Below are 26835 nucleotides of genomic sequence, written 5' to 3'. Positions count from 1 at the left end.
AAGGGGACATGTAATGGAATAACGAGTAGAAGGAGGAATTTTCAAACATGAATAAAATTGTAAAACTTGGTATGTGATAAATCTCTTAAGGATGGCAGATTGCCGGCATCGCGCAAGAAATATATTTTAATAGACAATACGCGAAAAGTTCCGAAGAAATTACTTCTTATCGTCTTTTCATCGTCTTCTTGTGGTTTTCGCCATTTTCTTCAGTTTGTTCTATTTATACAAGTACTTGACGTGATTTACAAATTAGATTGGAAACAACAACAACTGTGAACATTGTTGGTCGTGTTGTTCCTAGTCTAATCTTTTAAGGACCGGCTTATTCCTCCATTCAAACATTTTGTACTTTATGATAAAGTTACAAAATTCAAACACGTCTTGCAGTGGTTTTATAGTATGGATGATAATTTCTAAAATATATTTATATACAATTTAACATTACGTTATTGAATATTCTGCTTCTCCCCTTTTATTTTTGATAAAAACCTTTTATGAACTGTTGTTACAGATGAATCCACGAAAAAGTAGAAACTTTGTTAAAATGAATTTTATTGTAAGAAATACCCACCAAACAAAACGGCTATCGAATAACTATTATTTCTCCATGATCGAGGGATTAACATAGCTGATTCTTTAATCTTTTCCAAATTTTGATATTTTGTTTCATTAAAAATAGGTTTTTACGTATTCACAGTAGCTTTTATGAACAAAAGGAAATTTATTTATGTTTTAATTATCGCTAATATATAAGATGTTAACATTAGTTTTCACTAATCGCCCACATACTATTTGGACACAAATGAGAGAGTACGAGAAAACAATGAATTCCGTATAAAATCGAGCTTGATGAAAATCATAAAGAAATGTTAAAGGTATTATTAATATTATTTAATTCGAGACATCGACACTTCTGTACAAAGATTTACATTTAATAGAGAACGGGTAATATAGTGAATCCTATAAAGTGCACGAAAGTGTTCTTTTGGAACGTTAATAGACTATGGATCAGTCTATGAAAAACTTTAATAGGTTGTATCTTCGATAGTTTTGTCAGCTTTCTTTTTCTTTGTCTGACGTATCCGGGTTCGTGAGGCGTCAGAATTCTTGCTTATAGACAAATATGATCGAGAGTGAAAATAGAAATTCAGCTCTAACAGTTTCGACAGCACTTCTCTAACATTAAATATTATATTTATCTATTTGTTAATTTCGTACAACGTTCAATGTTATATACAAAGTATTATAGAAAAATTCCGTACCGTTTTAGCTCGTTTCAACGTTTTCACGACCCGTTAATAATGATTAATATCCGGCGATAATTTACCAGTGAGTATTACGTGGTTATCGTCGAAAATTTAATTACGCTCAGCAGAATGTTGCATTACGCTCGAATTATAATTACGGTTGCGATTTCATATAGGATTCGCTGCAACGGGAGGAAGGCAGAAGCAAATCCCGCCAATTCGATAATTGTGAAAATTGAATCAGCCTAAGACTATTTCTATCACTTTTCACTTCCTCAGACATCCTTCGCGTCTAATGGTTTATTCAATTTTTTGCTTGAGCAATCGATGTATATCTTCTTTCATATTTCTTGAAATTTATAATTCGGGAAAATATGTGAATCAGTGGTTATATCTGTCGATGAAACAATAATTAATAAGGTATTGAACAAACGTCACCTACAATCGGATACAGCAGTAGTTGTAAAGTAAAAGAAAGTAGTTTACCAAAAAAGAATACCTAAAAATGGAAAGTAATTGTAAGTTTAACTGTACAAGGATAAAAACAAATTCGTTTATCATTAATTAAAATTATTATGAAACATAACTGACAGTTTCGATTAACAATTACCGTCGTTATAGGATTTGTATCAAATGTAGAGAATACAAAACTGAATGATAAACATCGGATTCTTCTTAGAACTCCAAACAGTAAGTATTAATTTGATCAAACTGACAAAGCTGGGATTGAGATTTTCGTCTTTCTTTCAAAAACCTCTTTGACACTTTTCTTGTAAAATGACTACGTTAAAGTTTCCTGGCAGCCGACGAGTGCTTTGAACTTGGTTATATTTCCCTGAGGAACAGAAGAAGAAACCAGAACGTAAGGGTGCGATATCACGAGCGTGCGAGGGAAGAAAACCTTGTGAAATAAGAAATCCTGAACTGGCAGTGTCTGCTATGGGAATACATGTTGAATCTAAAGATGACATTATACGTAACTTTCGCGTAAAAAGATTCTTTTCTTTCGCATACAAGAAATCTTAAATTTAATCTCTCAATTTAAATTAAAAAGAATCTTGAAGAAATCATTTTTAGCTTTGTTTACCATTAACTCTAATAAGGTAAACTTCGATCAAACATTTTATCTGCTGTAGCTATTGACTCATTTAACTTCATTAAAGCAAATAAGGGAATGATTTACCGATTTAATGTATACATATATGTATATTTATACGTTTAACGTAATAAATCAGCTGGTTTAAGAATTTTGTGATTTTCATTATTGAACAATATAATATGTTCTTTGTAGTGTATTCGACTTTTCGTTAGATAATAATTTCTTTTTTATGTATAATTATATTAATATATAAAAAATATCCATTAAAAAGATTCACGCGCATTGGGGAACTAGCAAAATAATATACATGGTTACTCTGAACGATAATAACGTAATGAAGCTTATGAAGCATATTCCTTATGTTCTGATATTAAATTTTACGCGATCCATAAACGAGTACGTCGGTCTATAAACATTCCTTAACCATCACTTCGATCGCCGTGTGAATTTTATTTCTTTCCTACCAAACCGTCTGCAGTTTCAAAATTTTATTGCTTACCTGGGACTGTTTCGAGTAAAGAATTCTGATTCACACGAACGAATTCGATGAAATTTCCGCGTGAAACGAGTGTTTCGAAATTGTTTCGACGTTATTTAGGGTCATTTCACGAATATCTCCAACCATGTGAATCTTTAAACTCAATAAAAATATCGCCGAATATGTCCACCGATTCATCGTACGTAAATGTGTGAGAATAAAAGAAAGAGTATATACAATTGTGATTTACCGTGATAAACCGTTCAAGCGTCGAGTTCGAGAAAACTCGTAAGTACACCCTTTCACAATAAATCGATTGAACGTGAGGAAGTTTGCTCGGTCAGCTGGGTTCGATCGATGGCTGGATGGGCTGATGCAAGTACCAAAGTAAAGTTTGCTTTGGTTGCCGGCCACGACCCACCATCGAATCGCCAACAGAGTGATAACGATAACTCTAGCAACTGCTCAAGCTAATACCGATTGTCATTAGACACCATACGAAATTCGCTTGTCAACACGCCGCGCATACAATGGAACCAATAGTCAAGATTGAGGACGATGACGCGACACGTGTCGTTTGTCGGTCGTTTATTTCCTCTTTTTCGTATTGTTTTTCCAACCGCAAAAGGATCGTAGCATTTGATTCGCTTATACCTTATGATATGTTACAAGAAACAGAAAAACGGATTTTTAAATCGCTACTGCACGCGGCTCTTTCGTCGGACGTACGGAGCAGATGCTGCATAAATTTCAGTGTTGCAGATCAATCCTTTACGATAATTATTTAACTCTTCATCGTTTTGTCGTGAAAATTGATTTCTATTTTACACGAACCACATTTTTTATTGTTTTCGTTAACGCGATATCCGAAATGTTTCTGTTATTTTCAATTGTCTCGGGAAGAAAATGTACGTTATAATTTGTTAAGATCTCGAAATAATTCAAGGCAATTATAAGGGTGTATACTTTATTCGTAGTACGTCACACGTAATATTAACGTAAATTAATAATCTTTTATTATTGATTTTTGACTTTTAAAATAATAATCTTTTATTATAAGTATTTTGTTTGATTGATATAATTTTTGTTTGTAAGTAAGAAAGCTTTACAGTATTGACAAATTGTTTACGAAAATAATGTAGTTAGGGTCATGTGTTAAATGTAGGATAGTTCGTAAAGAAAAGATAGAATTGCCGTGGAATTGAAGAAGAATAGCTTTGTATCGAGTAACAAAGGGCAATTTGTAAGGTTTGTGCAATTTATGCGATCTGCACTGTACCCGATGAGGTCAATTGTAGTTTATAGCTAATTGTAACAGACTATACTTTACGCACTCCATAATCTCATATTCTATGACGAATACCGATATTAAACACTGTGGGTAGTTTCATATGTAACACTCTTAACGATTAGTGCTTATCCGTAAAAGTATTTTAGTTATTGTTCTTGAGCACAGTATTGGAATGTGATTTTCGTTTCTCGTCGCTGATAATTTTTGCGTCTAATCGATGGCGCGCCGGAATACTTATACAAGGAGTAATTGATTACATCACCATAATTGATTATCGCTCAAGACGTTATATGACCTGGGAACTTATATTATAAACAATTTTTAGAAGTGTCATAGAATATAAAAACTTTCCGGTAAAAATCGATAATAAAAGTAGATATATACAAAAGTTAAAGTTACTTTAAAAAATTGAGAATTTACAGATTGTAGGTATAAAAACTTACTTAATTTTCTTCTCTTATGGGAATTCACTTGTCGCAATACATGTATGCATATTTCATCGATACTTATATGTTAAAATTCATGCAGATGATACTTTGTCGCGGCAGTGTTATAATATCTCAATAATATCCTTCGAGCGTGAATAATTGATCAATGGCGTAGAATGTGAAAAACAATGATAAAACGTGCGTACGCGTACGTATTTTATTATACATAAATCTATCATCTTACAGACTAGACGCAAAAATTAATTTAGTTATATTACCAGTAAGAACGTGTTTGTCTTGTGAGTGCTTAAATATGGAATTACAAGTTTTATCTAAGTAACCGTGTAGAAACATTGAGTCGATTTCCTTCGTAAGCTAGTATGTCATCTCCGAGTCTTAAATAAACTGTTTATTAAACACACTTTGCTGAAAGAATTAACGGGACATATCACCTAGAGTCTTGTCTCGACTTCATCAGAAAAAGTTAAATATATTCGCAGATACATTTCTTCCGACAACGTACATACAGATACTTTATGTTAGTTTACACATCTACAAAATAATCTCTCCTAATAAATCTGTTGCTACCTGTGTTCGTAATATAACAATTTCCTCCTATTACTTGTGTTATCTTCGACTCTAGAGAAAAGACTGATTACACATACCAGTAACATGGAGGGAAGTTCATTAAGAGTAATCTTGGATTAACGTAGGAACGTCTGTAGGAAGTTCAGGAAATTCCTAGAACATTTAGGAAACACTTCGTATACCTTGAAGACATCTTACTCGATGTTAGAACTTCTCTAATACCATTACTGGACTTATCGGACATAGCATTAACGGGTGCACTATCGTAAAATTAGGCTGAGTTTGTTTTCCATAGCTGTTGCCACTTTGATGCTTTTTCTAAAACAAACAGACGAACGGTAGCGTCCAGTAATGTGTCTTAATATACATAGCCATTCGTACCGAACTTTAACTTTCATTCCAAAACTCAGACCATTATTGCTTACAGTTTTGCTGGCCAGAAATTGTATTTTCTAAACACAGGAGATCGAACATTTTTATCTCTTTGTATTTACTAGAATCAAAATATTTTTCTATATTAATCTCGGAAACGACATCCCATCCATGTGCTTTCTTCGAAGTCACCGCATTTCTCGGATCAATGAGAATGCCTCGCTTGTGTTCTGAGTTTCGTGCGGTATTATTTACTTGAATCTGTTAATGCTCAACCCAAATGAGTCTATACGAATGCAGTCCATTAACAACACTGGTCATACTTACTCTTCAAACGAACGTTTGAAAATAACAAATTCCCTAAATCTCTGTAACAAATGATTCCTCGCCAGAAACACTCGGTAAGAAAGACAATTCAATTGTACAGCAGCTGCTACAACTATGCTTGTACGAAATCATTGTTCTAACCCAATATAACGTCTCTTCACTGTTCTCACCATTCGTTAAAGCGCATATTATGTCACTGCGATAGAATAATTATTCTCTATATTTAACATATACTGTTGCGTTACGTGTACCTATTTGACCCAGGTGTGTCATGTTCCTCGAACGAAACCTATCCACTGGGCATGGTGTAATCTTTTCACTTTCTTACTTCAATCAGAGAATACTTGTTCAACTACGAGAAGATAATAGAGTTTCACATCTCGGTGTTCTCCTCGGCCTCTTCATCAACCTTGGGCAACATGTAAACACTAGGAATCGACGGCACATGATCTTCGAGCTTCAAGATGGGCTTGCAGTCTCTAGTGACGTCTACCTGATTGAAAGAGTCCTTCAGTATATTGATCTCGTTCTCGTGGGCAAACAAATTGGTTGGTGGTTCGGATCCACATATATCGGTCTCGTCGGTGCCGTTCCTATGGCACAGGTTGCCAGACGGAAATTGTCACGAGGTCAACGCGAACGGATCGGTCGACAGCTCGTCGACGCTCGAGCTCGACTTCACCGGCTCCGACTTCTCTACCTGATGACTCAGCCTATGGACGATCTCGTCGTGGAGGATGTTGAAGCACATCGCCGTGAGCGCCATCCCGGACATTATGTAGCAGGAGCAGAACCAAATGGTCACGTTCCGCGACTCGTAAAGGCTTTGACGGGGGTAGGAACCGGGTACCATATCGCCAAACCCGATCGTGCTCAGGCTCATGAAGCAGAAGTAACTCGCATCTGCGGTCAAACATGAAACAGGATGTTTAGATACGCCGTATAACGCCTTTTATCGTGGCTGTAGCTTTAAACGAAAATGCAGTTCTAAAACTTCAGTGAATCAATCGTGGAGTTTTACATGAAAACCAGAACGATACGCTAATGTAAAATTATTTTGGAGTTGCTGCTTTGTGCAAGAGTTAACAAGGTACAAACATTAGACATTTTTTGGGGGTCATATTAGGTAATATCTTAACCTTTAACTGGTGTGACGGAATACATTCTGATTTTGCAGTAACATTGATATTTGGTTGTATGGAGCAGTAATGAAATATTGTTGGAGGGGACATTTTTTCGCGTTTTTATGAGTAGACTGCGGATTTTTATGCAAAATGACATTTTATGAACTGATTCATAAAGATAAGAGCAAGAGTAGGAATTTCTGGTAATTATTCGGAATAGGCCTATCCTCACCGATTTCAATGACCTTGAAATATGTTGTCAAGATCATCATTCTGAACAACTTTTCCCTATATATGTTACCGCTGCTCGGCCTTAGTTTTCAAGGCACTCAGGAAAATATGTTTCAATTTATAGGATACTTTTTCAGGTTTTTATTTATTAATTAATTATTATGCCACCCGAGTATAAAGTACAAAAAAGTTATCAGATCGCGACGGATGATAAAGACATTAGACGATTTCAAAAGGTTAAAATGTTCTTGTGAATCATTTATATATTATGTACTATACAAAAACAATACAACAAGACATTTCCTTGGTAATTTTTAAATAATGTGGGAATGAAAGGGTTAAGGAGAGTCTACAGCATTACGATAAAACGTTCAACATTGGAGCATGCAAATAATACGTTTGCCATTTAGAAGAAACACTACAACTCAATCTTATGTTACAACAATTGAAATCGTTTCTGACGTACTTTCCGACATATATCATCGGATGCATTACGATCACACGTGGTACGTTTTACGCTTTTGAAAGAATGTTTCTCCTCTGGGGAGAAATCTGGGATGTCTTTTGCACGTACCTACAAAGGACCAGCCGTCCAACTTGTGCAGAGTAAAAGCGCCTGCCACAATGTAGCAGAGCATTGCGCCGAGACAAATGCTGATTGGTGCGAGTATAGTAACGTTTGGCCTGTCACCGGAGCCAAGACTCGACACTTCGTCCTTTGGACTGGCCTTAATTTCCACTGTGCTCGTGAACGTTGACGCATTCGCCCGGACGTAAAAGGGCTCCTGTAACTGCAATTGCTGCTGCTGCTGCGCCAGTTCTTCCTGTTGCCGTTTCTTCCTCATTCGTCTCTCCTTCTCCTGCGACCGTGTCAATTTAAAAGCAAGTTTTAAGATCGATCTACGATAAAAGCGGTGCCACTTGCTCGTGTAGCGAGAAAAGCTATTTTCAAAAATTTATCTTGGCATGATCGATGTGGAACGATCTTACTTTGTATCCGATCTTGCAAAAGCATTACCGACAATGTAACGTGTAATGAATTATTGGGGAACAGAATGCAGTGAGTAACGATGTAGAAAAGTTTAACGACTTGTAAGTTTAAAAAGCATGTAGGTAGATTTAGAAACGCGAGAAATTCTATTTGATGCGTACTATCAATGCTGATACTACATAAAAAATAACTTGAAAATGTAGAATACGTGTTTTTGATATGGGGTTTTATATTTGAAAAAATGCAGTTTGACAATTGTCGAGTACAGCCGCTTTTGAACACGACCTGTATAGTGTCCGATTACTATCTGTCTCGTTTACTGGTTTGTAACGCAAGTAGAAAATACTAGTAATAGTCAGACACACGAGTTAAATGGTGCTCAAGCGCACCTGTACGCGATAAAATTTTGACATCGATGTAATTGAATACGAAGCCTTTTATTTAATACTCCTTTTTCTGGAAGATGTTAGAACTTCATGTACCTTCAAATAACGTAGGTTGGATCATTCTAGTCATGGAAATAAAAAATTTTCACAAACTAATACAGTTACTAGGTTGTACCACATGAAATTGTCGATATTCGAATAGTCAATAATCAGCTGCGATTAGTACATTAAATATGATCTACATTGTTTGTTGTACTAGTAAGAAATTATAACATTATTGTGCTCCTTCATCTTCTTTGATTCTTGAATTTTTATTCTCATTGTTTAATTATTGTACGTAAGTAACTAATATAATATCAAAGGAATAGTTTCCAATACTTTTCTAATATGAATTTAAGTTAGGTCATGGTAAAGATAGTTGAATTGAATTATGAAGTCGTTAATCATGACATTTATCAGATGATTTCCCAACAGAAGATCACTTTTTTGTTATCGGTTGTTTTGTCTGAGGAACAAAAATATGTCTCCTAATCGAAAATGCAACCTAATACTCACAAATTACAAATGCGTTTTCTGATTGAATTCCATTTTCCTCAGAACAGGGAGGTGCTTTCAATTGCAGTCTTATCATTCACATCAATTTTCAAGATATTCTACGGAGAATATTGTGCTGGATAATATTTGCATATTCACCTCCATTCGTCTTTCATCGTAGCAACAATAGCCGCAGTTCGAACAAAGACAGCAGCAAAGGGCGCGCGTAAAGACACCTCTGGCGCACCTGGATAATAGACCTCCAGCACTCGATAGGTAAACCAGCGTCAAGGGGATCCCTAGACTGGCGTAACCGGTGGTTGCGATCTTGCCCCATGTAGATTTTGGCGCTATACTACCGCAACCTGAAAAGAGACCATCGAATATTCAGATGATGGAAGGATTAAACGAAGTTTCCATTTCTAATTAAACACACGTGAATTTCAAATTTGTATTTTTAATAAACGTGTATGCTTAGCGTGAAGTTTAAAAATAGTGATTTTCTTAATCGGGTGAAGTCTGACTTTCAATGGTGTGATTACTCATAGGGTTAAAGCAATGACCTTGACCTTTACATATGTTGTTAAGGACACTCTCCTGAGTAACCTCCACGAAGTTTTAGCCGTCGTTCATGTTTTATTGAAAAGTTATTAGTAAAAAAGTTTACAACATATATCAGTTGTTTCAATCAGTTACACCTACCAACTCAGATCAGTATAATGCTTTAAAGTTGGTTACACACAGTTCCGTTTCTAACCAACTCTGATCAGTATAATGCTTCAGAGTTGGTTCGACACAGTTCAAGATGAAAAAGCCATTCAGAGTTGGTTAGAGTCTATCATTGTTTATATGCAATGGGTTAGTAGAAGTAACATTGCACAACACGAGATCTCAAGTAATATTACTACACATTGACCACACAATTTTGGAGTGTTCTGAATTTTATAGACAATGAATTATCATTAGAAGTGAAAATATTTTTACTATCCTTTTGAGCGACGATCAAAATTTTCGATAACATTCTTCTTCGCAACTTCCATAAATTTCGCACTTCTATTATATCGGCAGTATATGATTATTTTGTCCGTGGTCGAAAAAATTCGAACACTCATAAACTCGTGGCTGTTTCAAGCGACTATTTATCACAGTATCGACACATGGAGTAACACGACGCAATTTCCATAGAACACCAGGGTATTCGGTACCTTTTAAGCGGGTTCTAGAAAAAAAGAAATATTCCGCATTTCGCGAAAATGAAGAACGGAGAGGGTCGAAGGAAAGAGCCGGTCTCGCGATAGGAGGAAACGGGGTCGGAAAAAGCAGAGGGCCGAATCGATTGGGCTGACGCCGCTTAAGATAATGGATCGCCTATTGGAATTGCTCTGGACCGTGCATGATAGCGGCTTCGAGTCCATTGCCGATGGAATTGCGCTCGCGGAAACCTCGCGGAACTGCACGGAAGCCTATTCGTCACTGTCGTTTCGCCTTATCGTTCACGACGGTGTGACCCTTTTCGTATCCGTTATCTGTTACCATTTGTTAGGGACCTACGGCAGATTGTCAGCTCGAGTTTTATTGGTCGGAAAGCAACAATGTATAGCACGGTGAAAATGCGGAGTGCAGTAAATTCCGCTGATCTCCTCGCATTCTGTATGCATCTCAAGTCCAAGGACGTTGCTCCTTATCGTTAAATCTTATCTTGTGTATGTAAGAATATGAACTACTATCAAAAGTAGTCAATAAGAACCACTATCTAAAATAACTCATTACTTATCAGCTGTATCAAAAACATTTTAATGAATTATATAAGATTTTAAGGGACGCATCGGATTGTATCTTTTTTTTTTTAGATATCAAGATGACCTTGAGTGTTTTCAAGGTCAATACATCTTTTATTTCAATACTACGTTGTTGCCAATAGAAGAACGAATTCAACGATCTATAGCATGATGGTATTAAAGAAAAGATGCAGTGATCTTGAAAAAACTCAAGGTCACCTTGATATCTGAAAAGGATAAGATATAAAAAATTCAATAAGTATTCATCTGATGCATTCCTTAAAATGCTACATACTTCATTAAAACGTTTTCTGATACAATCAGTAGGTAACGAGTTATTTTACATGGTAGTTCTTATTGACTAACTCTGTATATGAGTGGTGTCCCAGTTTTTCCTGCAAAATTTTACTAGCATATTCTATGAGTAACAATATGAAGAAAATATCATGTAAACATACGCTTTTAAATGCTTTAGTACAAAGTTATAACAAAAATACAAGTCTTATTCAATCGTGCATATAGGTATAGACTGTCGGTTCACGTTACAATTCCATTTCAAAATGTTTACCGTTATTATGGATGCAGGACTGGCATCTACGGAAAATAGAATCTATTGCATTACTAATTTCTTGTTCATTTTCTTTAATTGCAGCACGTCACGAATCCTCTGCATTAACTCCTGACGCGTATTAATTTGTGTTTGTGTAACTTTTTCTTTCACAGTTCCCCACGCGTAAAAACCTATTGACGTGATATCTGGTGATCTTGCCCTATCTATCGTTGAGGGTAATAGTCACTTAACCATTGCAGTCGCAAGAAAGCTGAATTACATTATCATTTCGTGTTTTTGTTATAACTTTTTAACGAAGCATTTAAGAGCTTATGTTTATATATTTGTTTTTTAATTGTGCTCATAGAATATGTTGGTAAAGTTTTGCGGAAAAAACTGGGACACCTTGTATGTTGCATCAGGGAACTGTATTGAGTATCGATGACTTAGTTAAGGTCCATAATGTAGTCTGTGTTTCCATCGTCGAATCGAGAAACTAAAAGTGATTTGAATTATTGAAAGTCTATTGAAAAAAAACTATTCGATATCTTGAGTATTTTATAATATTGATTTTTACAGTTAAAGTAATATATTTCTGCAATTGTTCGATGGGTGTAACAATTGTTTGTCTTGAGATTAACCACCATCGAAGAAACCAGATGTTCGGTCGAGGGTTGCTAGTTCGAATTCGGTCGAATGCGATGCTACGAAACTCAGAAAACTCATTGGGAACATGTCCAAGTTTGACAAGCTGTCTTATTGTTAGACCAAGGAACTTATCCACAATGACCTCGTTAAGCCCGACTCTTGAACTTTCACTAGATCCTGGATAATGAAGATTTCCCGTCCGACAAGTGCAAACCTTTGACTCTGGTTTATTATAGCGCTATTCAAATATAGCTTGAGGTTGTTGGCTTTCAGTTAACCACTGACAAAATTAGTGTTCAAGATACACAGTCTGTACTACATACAGGGCTAAAATAGTAATATAACCATGAAGACTGATTTTTTCACGTGAAAACAAATTGAAAATATCGATTAAAATTATGTCATATGTGGTATTGTTTTTGAACAAAATTTATTTAGAAAATTCAAAGAAATCATCCATTCTTTCACACTTGTCGTTAATGTTATCGTCTGGTACAGTGATTTTTGTATTTCAACTATAAATCTTTGCTAAATGATTACGAACAATACATAAAATTATACTACTGCCAGTATTCACAAATATTAACACAGAAGTGATGAGGTAAATTTATTAGTCAAGTCTTTTTCAATCGAGCATTAGGTATATGAATTTTTTCAAATATGAGGCCTCGAGTAACAGTCTTCTTTTCAAGTCTTCACTATATTTTTACATCAGAAATTAAACCTTTAATTTATTAGAATGCACAAATTCTATACAGGGTGGAGTATTTAAATGAGAACATGTACATATTTATTGTCGTTATTTATAATTGTATGAAAAACTCCTTGGGACAAAGTTATATTATTTTAATGGGCACACGTAACGATAAAAAACAATTTTTCTCGAGGTCATTTTTTAATGAAATTTTAACGTCATCGATGTTTTCTTAGATGGAACCATATATTTTTCTTCCATATTCTTACAAAGGGTAAAATGACAAAGTGGATCACCCACAGAAATGTAGGTACCGTTGTAATAGTTGTAGGTTACCTTGCTCATATGATCTTCAGATATTTATTGTATATTTTACTTACATAGCAGTGAAGACTCATAATAAATGATTTATATGCATTTTCTATTACCAGCGACGTAATCGAAGCCCATGTTGCAGTAATTCTTTGTCTCGTATCTTCTGATGTGAATTTGTTATGGGCAACAGGATCAAATGAGCGGAACCGTATATTGTTATAGGCGGTAGAAATGGTTATTTTACCCTTTATAAGAATATGAAAAAAAAATGCATGGTTCCGTTTAAAAAAGATCGATGACCTTAAAGTCTCATAGAAAAGGGACCCTAGGAAAAAATGTTTTTTATCGTTACGCGTGTCCTTTAAAATAATGTAAATTTTATGTTCCCATTTAAATGCTCTACTCTGTATAATCGTTTATTTTTTTTTAGTAAATTTTAAAGTGAATTTTGTGGACGGTTTATACGTGAAGTTTCCTTGGGTACATGCAGGTTCTAATTCAGTTTAACACATACTGGCGATGCGGTTTCAACTCTGGTAACGAAATCTACTCGGCAGTAATGACATACGATGAGTAATCAATTAAACGTCTTCAAACCAGGCTGCGCGTAGCGTATCGACACCGAAACTTGCGGAACATCGTGGAAAGCATGGGGCGACATGATGTTACGGAGTAAAGTTCGCAACAACTGCTGGTGACGTTGTTGCATCTTTGTAATGTGCAGTAAATAGTTCTGGGAGTTCGACCACTCATCGAGACCATCGTGGTTACCGAAAATTCACGGTCCGTTCGAATTCGTTAATTATAGAGTCTTCAAGAACTTCCGTCTTAAATCCTGTTACGATGGCGACGATAATGGCCCAGACATTTCAGTTTGATCCGAACTTAAAAGGACATGGAGATTTCATTGGAACTGAAATAGATACTCCTAATATTGTAACTCTATTAAATCCTATCTACAATTTATCTATTAATCTTAACCATGCTAAGCTGACGCTAGGCTTCGAGTAAAGACAAATTTATCAGGCGCTGAAAACCTTTTCGCCTTGCCATGAATGCTCCGAAACGGATCCGAGTATGTCGCACTTATGGAGACATTACTGTATATCTATATTAGTTCCTAGTTTCGTATAACACAAATTTGCATAATACGGAAATTTTTTGGAACCTAAACCACCGTGTTATATAGGGTTACCTGTATTTACTCGTTTTTCTAGTAAAAAACGAAAGTTCGTATGATTGCCTTATTACCTGCAAAGGAAAATTCGGTTAATCTTACGCTGTTTAAACGGCTTTCTCAGCCGCGATAGAGTTAACTGGCAAACAATTTTTTATCCATCGTTTTTCAAAAACATCATAATATTACATCGAGGCACAGAGACGCATAGATGGAAGTAAGGAGCATAACCGCGACGGACGAGGGAAAAGCCGGAACGGTGTAACGAGATGACGGTATCGTGATAAAAAAGGCAACAGACACGAGACACGCGAGGCGGAACGAAACGAGAAACGGAAGACTTCGGGGATTATTTATTTTCGCGGTAACCGCAATCCGCGGGCGCATTTTCCGCGAGACGACCGACCAAACTGTCTGGAAAACGAGGAGAAATTACATCGGTAAAAATAATAGACCCTGGCCACTATCGGTTGGATACCCGTAACCAATTTACGCCTGCACGACGAGCGGCGAAAAAGAAGCATGACCTCCTATAGAAAATTTTACAGCACATCTCGGTTTTAAGGGTATGTTAACGCCTTAAGGGGATATTCTACTGTGACATGCGATTTTTTAAACCTTTTTCAAGCATTTTTTAAGGACTTAATGAATGATTTGTATGCTAAACTTTTTTGTTGTATATTTATTACATGTTAAACTATAAATAAAAATTTTGTTTGGTTGAAAATATGAAATAAAAATGACGTTGCAGCCCATGAAAGTCGACCACCTTGAAATAAATTGCTTGATTGGTTGTTCTGTTCATATAAAATAAAAAAGAACTAAAACGATTCTAAAATTATTCAGGCATGGCTATCGTAGGTGCCAGGTTTGAGTTGAAATATTACAAATCTTTTAAATGGCTGCAATTTGAAAATTAAATATCGATTGTTGCGATTTCTTTCGCCTTTTTCAAGCTGTAAGCTTGACAATTGGATCTGTCAATAGTCACAGAAATGTGACTAAACTTGAAAGTTTATCGTCACTAAAATGTTAAACTATCACGAGACATTTTCTATGGTATATCAAGGATTTCAGTGCATTTTAACAAGTGCTCCCTAAAAGTCGCTGAACATTAAACGTTTAATATACAAAGTGTCACATTTTAATCTAATATATTGAATTATCGCACGAACTATTAGTCGAAAAATCATTTCAAATAGAACTTACTTTGTTTCGAGGGGGACATCTTATTACGATGGACACATGTCTTACTTATATTGTTTCACAGACATTTGTTTCTTAAAACGTAACTATATGTATATTTTTAGTTTAGCTAGGTGTGTAGCACATTCTAAGACGAATTTATTGACCTAGATATGTTGGTGTTTCAAGGTCACTCAAAGTCAATTACAATCGTTTAGATTTCATTTTCGTTGGTCTGAAAATATCCCCGTCGTAATTTCTACTTGAAATATTTTTTCGAATAATGAATAGTTCGGGAGATAACTGCGTGTACAGATTAAAATAGGATAACCTGTATACTTCATGTCATACACCTGTTCGGTTATCCCGATAGTTACAGCATAGGTAAATCCGAGATGTCTATTTCAATAATCGGTGTACAGCGTAATGTGTAATGCGAATTCGTGTTATACGAAGCTAAGCCTAACATGTATTTACATACATGCAAAAACAAGAGTTAGGTTTCAAAAACTAACAAAACTGCACTATTCTCGAAGTTCTAGAAATACTATGTTATTCAGGTCTTCCCCCAATTTTCTAACAGTGTTATACGAATTCGTGATATACGAAACTAAAAACTCATACACATATGCATACAAAAACAGTGTTAGCTCCCAAAAAGTAAGAAAACTACTCTATTCTACACAATTCTCCAATCGTGTTCTATGAATACCGTGTTACTCGGGGGTTTCCCCGATTCTCCACCCGTGTCAGATCGAAACCATGTTACGGGAACACCAGGTTATACAAGGGTCGCTTGCGCTCGATTACGCCATTACGAACAAGAATTCCGTACACAGTGATCCCCACCAAACGAGTTTTTCCGCTTAAACTGTACACAACCAGCGCGACGAGGAATTCGGCGGTGCGGATATTATCAGAACCGACGCAACAGACGGTACATCCGTAATCAGCGTGCCCTTCTCCCCGTAATCAGACCCGCTCGCGCACGATGATTTACGGACGCAGCCGAGAACAGGCGTCGTCGACGGGTAGGCGACTTATCTTGCGGGCAGCATTTACGTTCCCGGTTTCGGCTGTTTAATTTACTGCTCGAAATAATTTGCATACGGCAGGACGAGGTGCTTTCGTCGGCGCAATAACATCTCGAAGATGACCCCCTCGTGTACCGTGTTTGGGCGAACGCATTTTGCGCCGCGCACGCCTGCCAACCTAGAATCGGCTGGCTGAAGCGAGAGAAGAGGTTAGGCAGCCTGTTCCCGGCGTTCCTTGCGCACCTATCATGTCTCCTCGTCCGCTCGGTTCGTCAACGTCGTTTCGCGGAGCAGAGGCTGTCGGGGGGATCCCCGACGCAACCCCCGGGCACGTAACCGGTAAGTCTCTCAGCGCAGGGACCCGAAATTAATAACGCGACCCGGCGCAAATACGGCGCACATAATTAAAGCGATATTACGATCCGGGACGGCGTGGCGTATCCTTTAGCGTATCCTTTACCTATTTCCTTAGACTCCTAACTTGGATGGAGCTGTTTGCGAGTAGGTGATTTATATTGATTCCCCACCTCCTCCCCCCGTTTTGATGAACAAAAGGTAACTCGACGGAGAAACCGGTCGGGGGTAACGAACTGTTCACCGACTCGAGGAAAAGAGCTTTTTGTCGGGGATTAAAGTAATGGGCTTGATGTTGATTTGGTTGGTGTAGTTCAGCTTTTGTGGGCGATTTATCATTCGGGGAAATATGGTATTGTAAGTTCGGATAGTTTGCGGGAAATACAGTTTCTTGGGTGGTGTTAATTCGATACGGATTTATTGCGATTTGGAAGATTTCGGGTTTGGAGAATTGAAATTGACTGCTGGTTTTGTGGCTTTCAAATTTGCGCAGAAGTTATAGTTCAAGTTTGCGAATTCTTTATAATATGGTGGTGGTAAGAAACATATGTTTTAGGGACTGAATTCGATTTGTAGTTTATTATAGAGGGATTATAAATGTAGATGTCACTGTGTGATAAAACAGTTTTAGTAACATAAGAAGCAATTTGACATCAACCCGCAAAAAAAGATATAAAAAATTGCTTACTTATAGTGGACCATTCAATATTTAACATTTACTGAGCTTTCTACTTTCCTTTATCGTTGTGCTTTTATTCCAAAGGTGTACATTTGTTCTGTCCATTGCATGGAACGTATGCAAACGAACAAACACAAAGAAGAAGGATTAAATATGACAGTCACGTAAAGACATCGAAACGAGAGAAAAATGATGAGAAAGAAACGGAGAAGCAGTAGAAGCAGTAGAAAAAAACGCATAGATCGAGGAATAAAATGAAATAGAAAGGATACGGATGGAATACCGAGAGTGTTTGAGGTTTCACGGAGACGGTATATGCACCTGATGTACGAGATACTTCTTCGTGACTGCTTGTATACGCCGACACCGTCAAGGAAACGTTGCCCCATAAAATATATCTCGCACGTTGGCTTATGCTTCGCCCAGGCCAGCGAGATACTTCATGGAAACGCACATTCGCCAGCTGAGCGTGTTGAAGGCGACACGTCGAATGATAAGGTTGACGATAGGGCTGAGGATAAACCACTAGGGGGTTGTTCGATGCGTTACTGTGTTTCGCAGCCTCTGCGCTCGACGTTGCAGGGGATTATCGACGAAATTTTCTCGTTAACGTGTAATTGCACCTTCTGCATCGAAACAATATACCTACATACACTATCGGCCAAAAGTATCGAACCAGCTCGGATAATTACAGAAAGAAAAACAACATTATTCTACAAAGATTTTATAAAAGTAATGTGCTACACCTAAATGATTCGAATACGTACTGATTCTGTAACTTTTATTATATCGTAGCAGAATAAATAATTTACTGTTCGTTCTATCAATCATGAATTCTGGTCGCATACTTTTGGTCGGTAGTATATGTACGTTACACAGCGTTACAGTTTCATATCTCACGGAACGTGGTTCCGCGAAGGATGTTCAAAATTTTAGAACTTGTGCGGAAAATTTTTACACAAGAAAAAAAAATTTTTCGTTATATTAGGCTCATATGTATTTTTTACCTGGGCCATGACAACTTGAATCATGGGTCATATCACTCGAATTATCCGGGTAATATGGCCGTATGCATAGAACAATAATTTTTTTTTATTTATATCTATAATTATTTCTTAACACCTTGACGGCTGCACTTTTAACAAAAACGTTTGCTCTTGCCGCCGGCATATTATGACGAAAACCAGCTGGCTGCGATGAATTTACTTGTTTACTTTGATATTATAAATCCACATGTACTTCCACAAATATATTTTTTTACTTTATATATCGATTAAATTTACAATGTACTGATTAGAATATATATTTTATCCAGAGTATAATTTACATTGTAGTACAAAGTGAAATCCTATAGAAGTACACAGAGGTCACCTGTACATAGGTCTGGAGATACTTATCTATTAAAGATATAAGGAAAAATACTTATATAGGTAATAAGTAATATAACTAAGAAATGTTATATGTATTCTATATATGTATTTCGTAGATTAGTATCTGCATCATTAACAGGAAATAAATTTTTACTCAATTAGAAAATGAAACGAAAAATTTTTCTAAACAAAAAATTAACTTAAACAGTTAGCAAATATTTGATATAATCCAAGTTTTCAGTTTCTTGATTATGGTCTTCTCTTTTACGTCTAAGAATTTTTAGAATATTAGGAAGCTTGTTGAATGTTTTTATTGCAGATATCTTACTACTCTTATTATTTTAAGATTCGTTTAAAAGAAGTGGACCATCACTCCCCGACTTACCCTATCAATAATTCCGCTGTCGAAACGGACCAATCAATTGGAAGCGTTCACAATTATGTCCAATCTGTGATTGTGTTTGCTTTGGAATGCAAGGTGTTTGCGTCTCGTCGATGTACGATCCGGTGGTCGCGCCGGAACAACGAGTTAACGGAATAAAGACGCGATAAGGTCGTTGCATAAATCACGGGGAGGGGGGGGGAGAGCCATTCGGAGCTACATATATTGCAGGGCCGTCTATGGGGTCGCCGTTATTGTGGCGATTTTCGCGCCGGCAGCGAGCGTTTTACGAGTGAACGGCTCGGAGCAAATTGTCGACTTTTTACGAAATACGACCGGAGATAGGAGATAGACCGACGGAGGAACAGGTCCGAAACATTTTGCAAGTTGGTAAAGTGCGGAAGAACATAAACGACGGAAAGGAGACGGGAAAATTTATGTAATCGATGCTGGTCCACGACGGGGGGTGGTGGCAGTATCTACATCCCCCTCAACCCCCCGAAAATACCAATAGGTTAATAATTCTCGCGACGTCGTAAGTATGCCGTGCGAATTTGGATGACGACCAAGAAAGTTGCACGAAAGATATCCCATTATATTCTATCCTATATTGAAACTCGCGGGAAGAGGAATCGTTTATCAGGTTTAAACTTGGACACCGCCCAAGATTAGTTAACGCGTAGTTTAATAAGAACACGTGTATCGTGCCGCGATCTTGTAGTAACGATGAACGGTGTTGTTAGAAACGCGGCGCCAAAACTGATAATTTCTGATAACCCCCAGAGAGGTTGTAAGCTAATGTCCACTGAAGATGATCGCGTACGAACGACGATACATACTCGTGCCGTTTATTGGGAATAACACTTTGATCGAAGTACATGTTGTTTTTGTAAGGTATGTTGATAAATACGTTATTTCTTATTGAACGATTAGATTTGTTTTAAGTGTGACAAATTTTCATCCCAGAAGACGACAAGAACGAACGTTATCATTATTAACGAATAATTTACTTAGTTTATCGTTTGTGTATTCATGATACTTTGGACTGAACGAGTTCTCTGCCTAGTTTAGTTTTACCTAGTTCTCTATCTACGTTATCTTTGTGGGTTAATGTGTTAGATGACTTTATACGGTTTCATATCATCGTTTCAAATGTAAAATTGTCAATTAATGTAAACTCACGTTGGACTGATTCTAACTACCAACTATACCATTTATATCTATTTTTTGACGTTTATTAAAATATTGATAAATTAAGTAAAATAAATAGTAAGAAACAAATAAAATCACGCATTTAGCCTGAGATTCGTAAAAAATGCAGTAAACTGTCTAATACATAAATACATTAAAACTGTCTAAACATTCGCTATTCTACTAGGGATAAAAAAAGTATAGCATGCTATTAAAAAAAATAGTGATGACTAAAGTGTGGATTTTATGCATTTATAGCTAATAGGGCTTTGTGTAATACAAAAAAGAAAAAACTTTCATCACATGTAATGTGTTTTCTACTTTATTCTGAACCCAATAAGATATTTAAGGGAAGAAATAAAATCCTATCTTTGCTGCTGTCGTCAAAAATTATTTGAGAAAATGTCATTTTGCATAAAAATCCGCAGTCTAGTGATGACTTTGTAATTTCTGAAAACTCTTTTCCCAGAAAGAAATCATTACTGACATGTTAAGATCCCTCGGCCCAGTATATCTTTTGTAAATAAAGTCATTTCACGTTTCTAAAAATAACGGATATTCCAGGTGGTCAAACGTATTGGTCCACCGTGTATAAGTACCCACTCTGTCTAATACTCCCCACAAATTACCTAACATTTAATTAAATCCACGCCAGCGCAACAATTAATAAAACCCCGTGTGACTGACGAATAACGTCCAGAAGACAATTTCGCCAGCGTATACCCACACTCATTCGTCCAATGACAACGCCGCCTGACATTTTTCCTTGTAAGAATTTGTTCCCATTTCGTCAGGTCGAGTGTTCACTTAAAACGTAATTGACATTCATGAATTTTACCTTTACCCCCTTTGACGGTTAGCACCGACATGTCGACGACTCGAAGACGCTTCTTCCCCTTCCCCAACCCCTGCCCTATGTAATAAGAAGCGGCACCGAACGTCCGCAAGGAGCTCGAGGAGTGCACGAAAATTCCAACGGAATCCCGGAAAAATTTATGATCGGGATGTTTACCGACGCTGAATTCCCCGGGAGCTCTCTCTCACACTGGGGGCGGCCTCGACGTTAAGGGTAGCGGTGAGGCTCTATTTCGTTTCGCTCCTCCGGCACTCAGAGGATGGTGTGGGGGGATGGTGGCTATTAGTAGTAATTACTGGAAGAATAAGTCTCCGTTTAATACTTCCCTCTCGCATCCTTTCATCTTTCACCTCTCCGAGACGGTACTCTCTCACCGTTGTCGTCTTTCGAGGGTGTAAACTACCCTCCCGTTCCGGGGGTCCGCCCAGACCTTCTAGCCGAAATCTTTCTCGTACGGCCTTCATTCCGGCTGAGTCGGAATTAAACGGTGAGTGGGAATTATCGCTTGCAGCTCAATATTCCCTGGCCCGTTCGTCCGTGAATCTCGTATATACATATATTCGAGCCGGTGAAATTGGGCACGGTTTCGCTTCATTGCGAATAAATGGCACTCCGCGATTCGTTAATCCGTTTGGCGAGAACAGAATTACGCACCAATATGTTATTTTGTTAAAATATTATTGGATATTATTATATTATATATACAATGTACATTTATAGCTTTGTGGACCGTATGAAACTTAATAAAGCGTTCCCATTAAAATTCTACTCTGTGTTTAATGGTTGCCTGACGAATACTGGGTCCAATTGTATTTATTTGTACTTACTATCGATCAGATAATATAACATATAATATACAAAAACACGCAATTAGACATTTTTGTAATCATTATGGAGATGCAAGAATAATAAATTTAGTACACTTATTTATTTTTTTAATTATGGCTATTTTATCTTGGTTTACTTTAATAATGTGGCAAGTCTTTGATGTACCAACACAGAATGATTTCAATGATTTTTGAATATGTCGTCTGGGTCATATGAAGGAATTAGGTCCTAATAAATATGGATCGAAAATTTAATATTTTCGAAGTTATAAACAATTTTTCATTTCGATTAAAGCAACTGATAGCTTCGGAAGCTATCGTACTCTATGGAAACAATCGATTATCTGTTGGAATAAAAAAAAAGAAAAATAAATCTTCTGTAAAAAGAAGAAATGATAAGGTAATCCATTGTTTCCATACGGTACAATAGCTTCTGAAGAGGGAAAATTAGTCGATTTAACTGAAACAAAAAATGGTTTATAACTTTGAAAATATTAATTTTTCAACCTATGTTAATTACTAGTATTTACCCTAGAAGTTATGAACCCTTTCTTTATTACCCTGCATACAAAATGAAATGAAAATTTAGCGAAGATGTAGAAACAAAAATGTACACCTACGTTGCAAAAATATGACATGACTTCAAGTAGATCCAGTAAGCATCATGCGATGGCCTATTAAACGATCCGTTACTTCAGGATTAAATGAATTATTCTAAGATTATCATCCAAATATTTAACACATGCTAGTGATCTGTAATACATTTTAGTGTTTTCTTTATTATTTTCATCTCATACGATATCAAATCATTTGAACGGATATAATACATAAAATTTCAATCTAATCAATTCAGAAAATTCTCTATTTTTCAGAGTTGTTGACGGGGTTCGCTGAAACGCTGACGGGGTCTAATCTTTTCAACCCCTTTTTGATCGACATCTGAATGTCGTACCAACTGGTACTCCACCACTGGGAAGACAAGTTTCCGGTGTAATAAGAGTAAATCGATGCCCCCGGTATCCCTTCGGTCCATCTTCTTCCCTTGGAATTCATTAGTCTATGTCAGAAGCTGATGTAAATGCAGCTGTGGCGGTCATGTGTCGATATTATTAATAGTAACGTCAATACAGTATTTTACTACAGGAAAAAAACGTGGAAAGAAGCAGCAGTCATGTTATAAATATTATGTGAAATTGTTCTCTAGTAATCATACTGTTTATAAAGTAAATTTTCAATGTATAAATTTTGTGTTTAACTGAAACCAAAAATAAAATATACGTTATTCCTGAGAACGTTTTATTGATTAATATTGCGTAACTAGTTTACTTAAGGGAATTTCAATATTCACAAAAACATCGATTTATTATGAAGATATTTCCAAAATAATCAGGTCATTGTAATGCATTTATTATTACCTGTCGTTTTCAGTGCATCATAAAATACCGTTCAAAACCGCCATTAGAAATACTTCTAAAGTTTCCAGTAATACAAAATTCTACAAAAAAGATAAATGTAATATTAGATTTGAACCAGTAATAATTCTTTAATCCGCACCACCCCATATCATTCCATTTTCAAGTTGGATATTAAGTAATAGTAATCTTTTGATTGTTTCCATTCAGGACAGAAAATTATTTTCTTCTTTTTTCTCTGTTAACGCTCTCGAAAAATGAATAACAATTCGATTCTAAAGTTAACATTTACCAAAGATTAATAATACTATTTGATATAGAACATGTTAATTTCTTTTCTCTCATTTATGTCTCCTCTTTGGACCATTCGTACTGTATTTCTCGTCTTTTTTCCTTTAACTTTCATCTCTTTTCCTATTTATCCGTAACATTTCCATCCACCACGCTCGACTCGATGCTATTCTATTCCAAGGGTTGGGTTAACATAAGCCGATAGTTTAAAGAGGTTTAATATTTGCTTTTTGTTCGCTCGTGTGTGTATGGAAGTTACTCGTTATAGGGAGTGTGTGCATAGCCGGTTAGAGGCTTGACTGTCGGGAGTGGTAAAACGAGAAAATCGAATCGAGGGAGAGAGAGTGATACATAAAGATAAGAAGGGTAGAAGGGAGGCGATAAAATGAGAAACTAGAGAAAATATAATACATCGAGCAGTGCAATGGAAGAAGGGTAAGAGAAGCAAAAGAAGCAAAACCGTGATAATACAAAATAATACTTTCTTTGTATTATGCATATTGATAATGAGATTAAAATGCAAAAGAACTTGAATCAACAAAACGTATTATATTATTGAATTACGTATTATTAATACATGACAAATTAATCTTGCGCGATTTGTTCAGATTAAAAGATAAATAATGTGTGTGTACTAACACCGACGATCCATTAAATTAAATAAGCATTAACGGAAATGATGTTGTTTCTTGTGTGTGCTGTGTTTCAACTGAATCTCTCTTCTATTGGTTAATTTGTAAGAAAAATGGGTGTGTTTCCCTTGCGGCTAATTGGTAGTTTTGTAGTTGTAGATATGTCACATGCAACCTGGGACAAAGAATGGAGAGGAAAGCTTCCTTGTTTGTCCCTATGCATTGTTCCAGGATTCCTGGAATTAGCTTTTGCTAAAAAATTCGGAAGAAGCGTACGGTTCAATAACCCAATGAAACAATTTAGACCCTCGTGGTCTTCAGTCCGCCAATTTGCGATGCGACAATTATTTTCATTTACTAGTAATTCTATCTAGTAACTTATTATTAATGTCCTATATTCGTATTTAATTGTTTATATGTTATTCTGTACCAAAAATACATTGAAATTGTAAATATAATGTTACATACATTTGTTTCTTCTAATTTTTAAAACCATAAAAAATTGTTCTCTCTGAAGCTCTCTCTAATAAATGGTCCGAATAGAACGTTAATGGCAAATTAGTTCCCACGATAAGTTTTTAATGACCGTCGTTAAAGAACGAATCCGGGGAGCGCAGAACGATCTGGATCAACGATTACTGACGTGGAAACGTTCAAGGTCGGTATTTATGGGCTTAGAAATCGACGCAACCGACGGACGATCGTTACTGCCTTTCGAAGTATATTTACTGGCAGCAAACTCTGCTGGGATCGGCCATTCCATTGTATGCTAATTCGACGAAACGTGAAAATATGGTGTTTTCAAAAATATTTTATAGAAATTGTTAGATTCGAATATATTATGTTTTTAAAAATACTATACGTATGTTGTTAGATTTTAAAATATGTACAATTCTTATGGAATTTGTTGCTTAGTAGAATTTTGTTCAAATATATCTTTTTAACGATTATTTTTTAAATTAACGGTGTTACATTAAATACTAAAATTATAGAAAGTAATGATTCTGTAATCCTGCTAGTGTAGTAGTTTGTAAAAGTTCTTGACCTCTTAATTGATAAATTATTAGAAATATGTTAGAAAATCTGTTTTAATTAAAAATAGAAAACTCTACATTACAATAAGCAGAAGAAAAATGTTTTACTGTAGGATCTTTAGACTTTATTGTTCACTTTAATTACTTGCACTGAAACGAAGAAATTATTCTTCCTTTTCGACTAAACGTAAGAATCATCTTTTATCATCACGAATTCATTTGATATTGGAATAGTAATTGATGTTCGCTCGATTCCAAAAATTTGATTACTTCCGTTTTTAGCGTATTGTAAATTTTCGTTGCGATTTTCATCGAACAATCGAATCCGTTCTGGAAACATGGAAACTCGATTTAATTCGAAGCAAAGTTAATTCTGTGATAAATGGAAGACAATAAAATTACCTTGTAATACGTTGCGAATATATCACGAACATGGTACCGATATTACAACAAATTATTTGCATGTTATTAGGTATATGTAACAGTAATGACCGCTTTCCAATGAAAATCTTCGTCAATATTGAATAATTGTTGTAGTATCTGTTACTCGAAACAGTTTCTTTTATTTTTTATAATTTTCTGTTAATACTCTAAAAAAAATGGGATTCCTCGTTGATAAAATAAAATGAAAGCGTTGTATCAATTTAAAAACGGTTATTGCTATTGCATAAACTGAATATGTTGTTTGAAACAGAAAAGTGGAAAAATTGTATTATTTGAAAACAGTTTATACAATATTAAGAGAAACGACGCGAGAATAATGAAACGATTAGTGCAAATAATACTAATATTTTCTCCTGATTTACGAAAACTCTCGTATGATAAATGAATCGGGCATATCGATTAAGGTCTTATTGAGAAAATCGGCTTTGGTAATTTATCTGATATGCATATTTATTCGTGGTTATAATAAGTAGAAACGGTAAGTTATGAATAGACATGCTACTCTTATTCAAAGGCACGCGTAACCAACGAATATACATATAAAGTTTTTCTTTTTTTTCGAAATGAAAGCTCCTATAAAAGAAAATTTGTTATATAGGGTGTCTGCGAACTGGTGGTGCAACCCGAGAGGAGATGATTTTGCATATAAAAATAAGTCAGCAATGTACAATAAAATTCGTTCCTATGATGCTCTGTTATCGAGATAATCGAATTGCAAAATCTGCTGATCATGCGAGCTTTTGAATATATTGTAACTGGGCTAACGCGTCTGTTCATTGCATTCAGTTTCTACTTATTGTCAGAACGAATGCATATGAGATAGATAAATTTTCAAAATTGATTATTTTGGAAATGAAAGATCATAACAAAAAAATTATATTTT

The 26835-nt window shown here is 35.9% G+C and overlaps 1 protein-coding gene across 1 annotated transcript in view; it reads right to left on the bottom strand.

Annotated features, from left to right (window-relative positions):
* Nucleotides 1-6425: 6425 nt before the first annotated feature.
* LOC107188777 (TWiK family of potassium channels protein 7-like) overlaps nucleotides 6426-26835 on the bottom strand; it is a 72955-nt gene continuing 52545 nt past the window's right edge. Inside the window, exons 3-5 of the mRNA XM_015577134.1 lie at nucleotides 9259-9464; nucleotides 7763-8048; nucleotides 6426-6736 (exon numbers count right to left, since the gene is read on the bottom strand). Of these exons, the coding sequence (XP_015432620.1) occupies nucleotides 6456-6736; nucleotides 7763-8048; nucleotides 9259-9464 (773 nt within the window). The 3' untranslated portion in view covers nucleotides 6426-6455. The remainder of the gene's footprint in view (nucleotides 6737-7762; nucleotides 8049-9258; nucleotides 9465-26835) is intronic.

Source organism: Dufourea novaeangliae, unplaced genomic scaffold (genome assembly GCF_001272555.1).
Source record: "Dufourea novaeangliae isolate 0120121106 unplaced genomic scaffold, ASM127255v1 scaffold108, whole genome shotgun sequence".
Lineage (NCBI taxonomy): Eukaryota > Metazoa > Arthropoda > Insecta > Hymenoptera > Halictidae > Dufourea > Dufourea novaeangliae.
The sequence above is the reverse complement of the archived record's forward strand: the minus strand, read 5'-3'. Positions and strand labels throughout refer to the sequence as shown.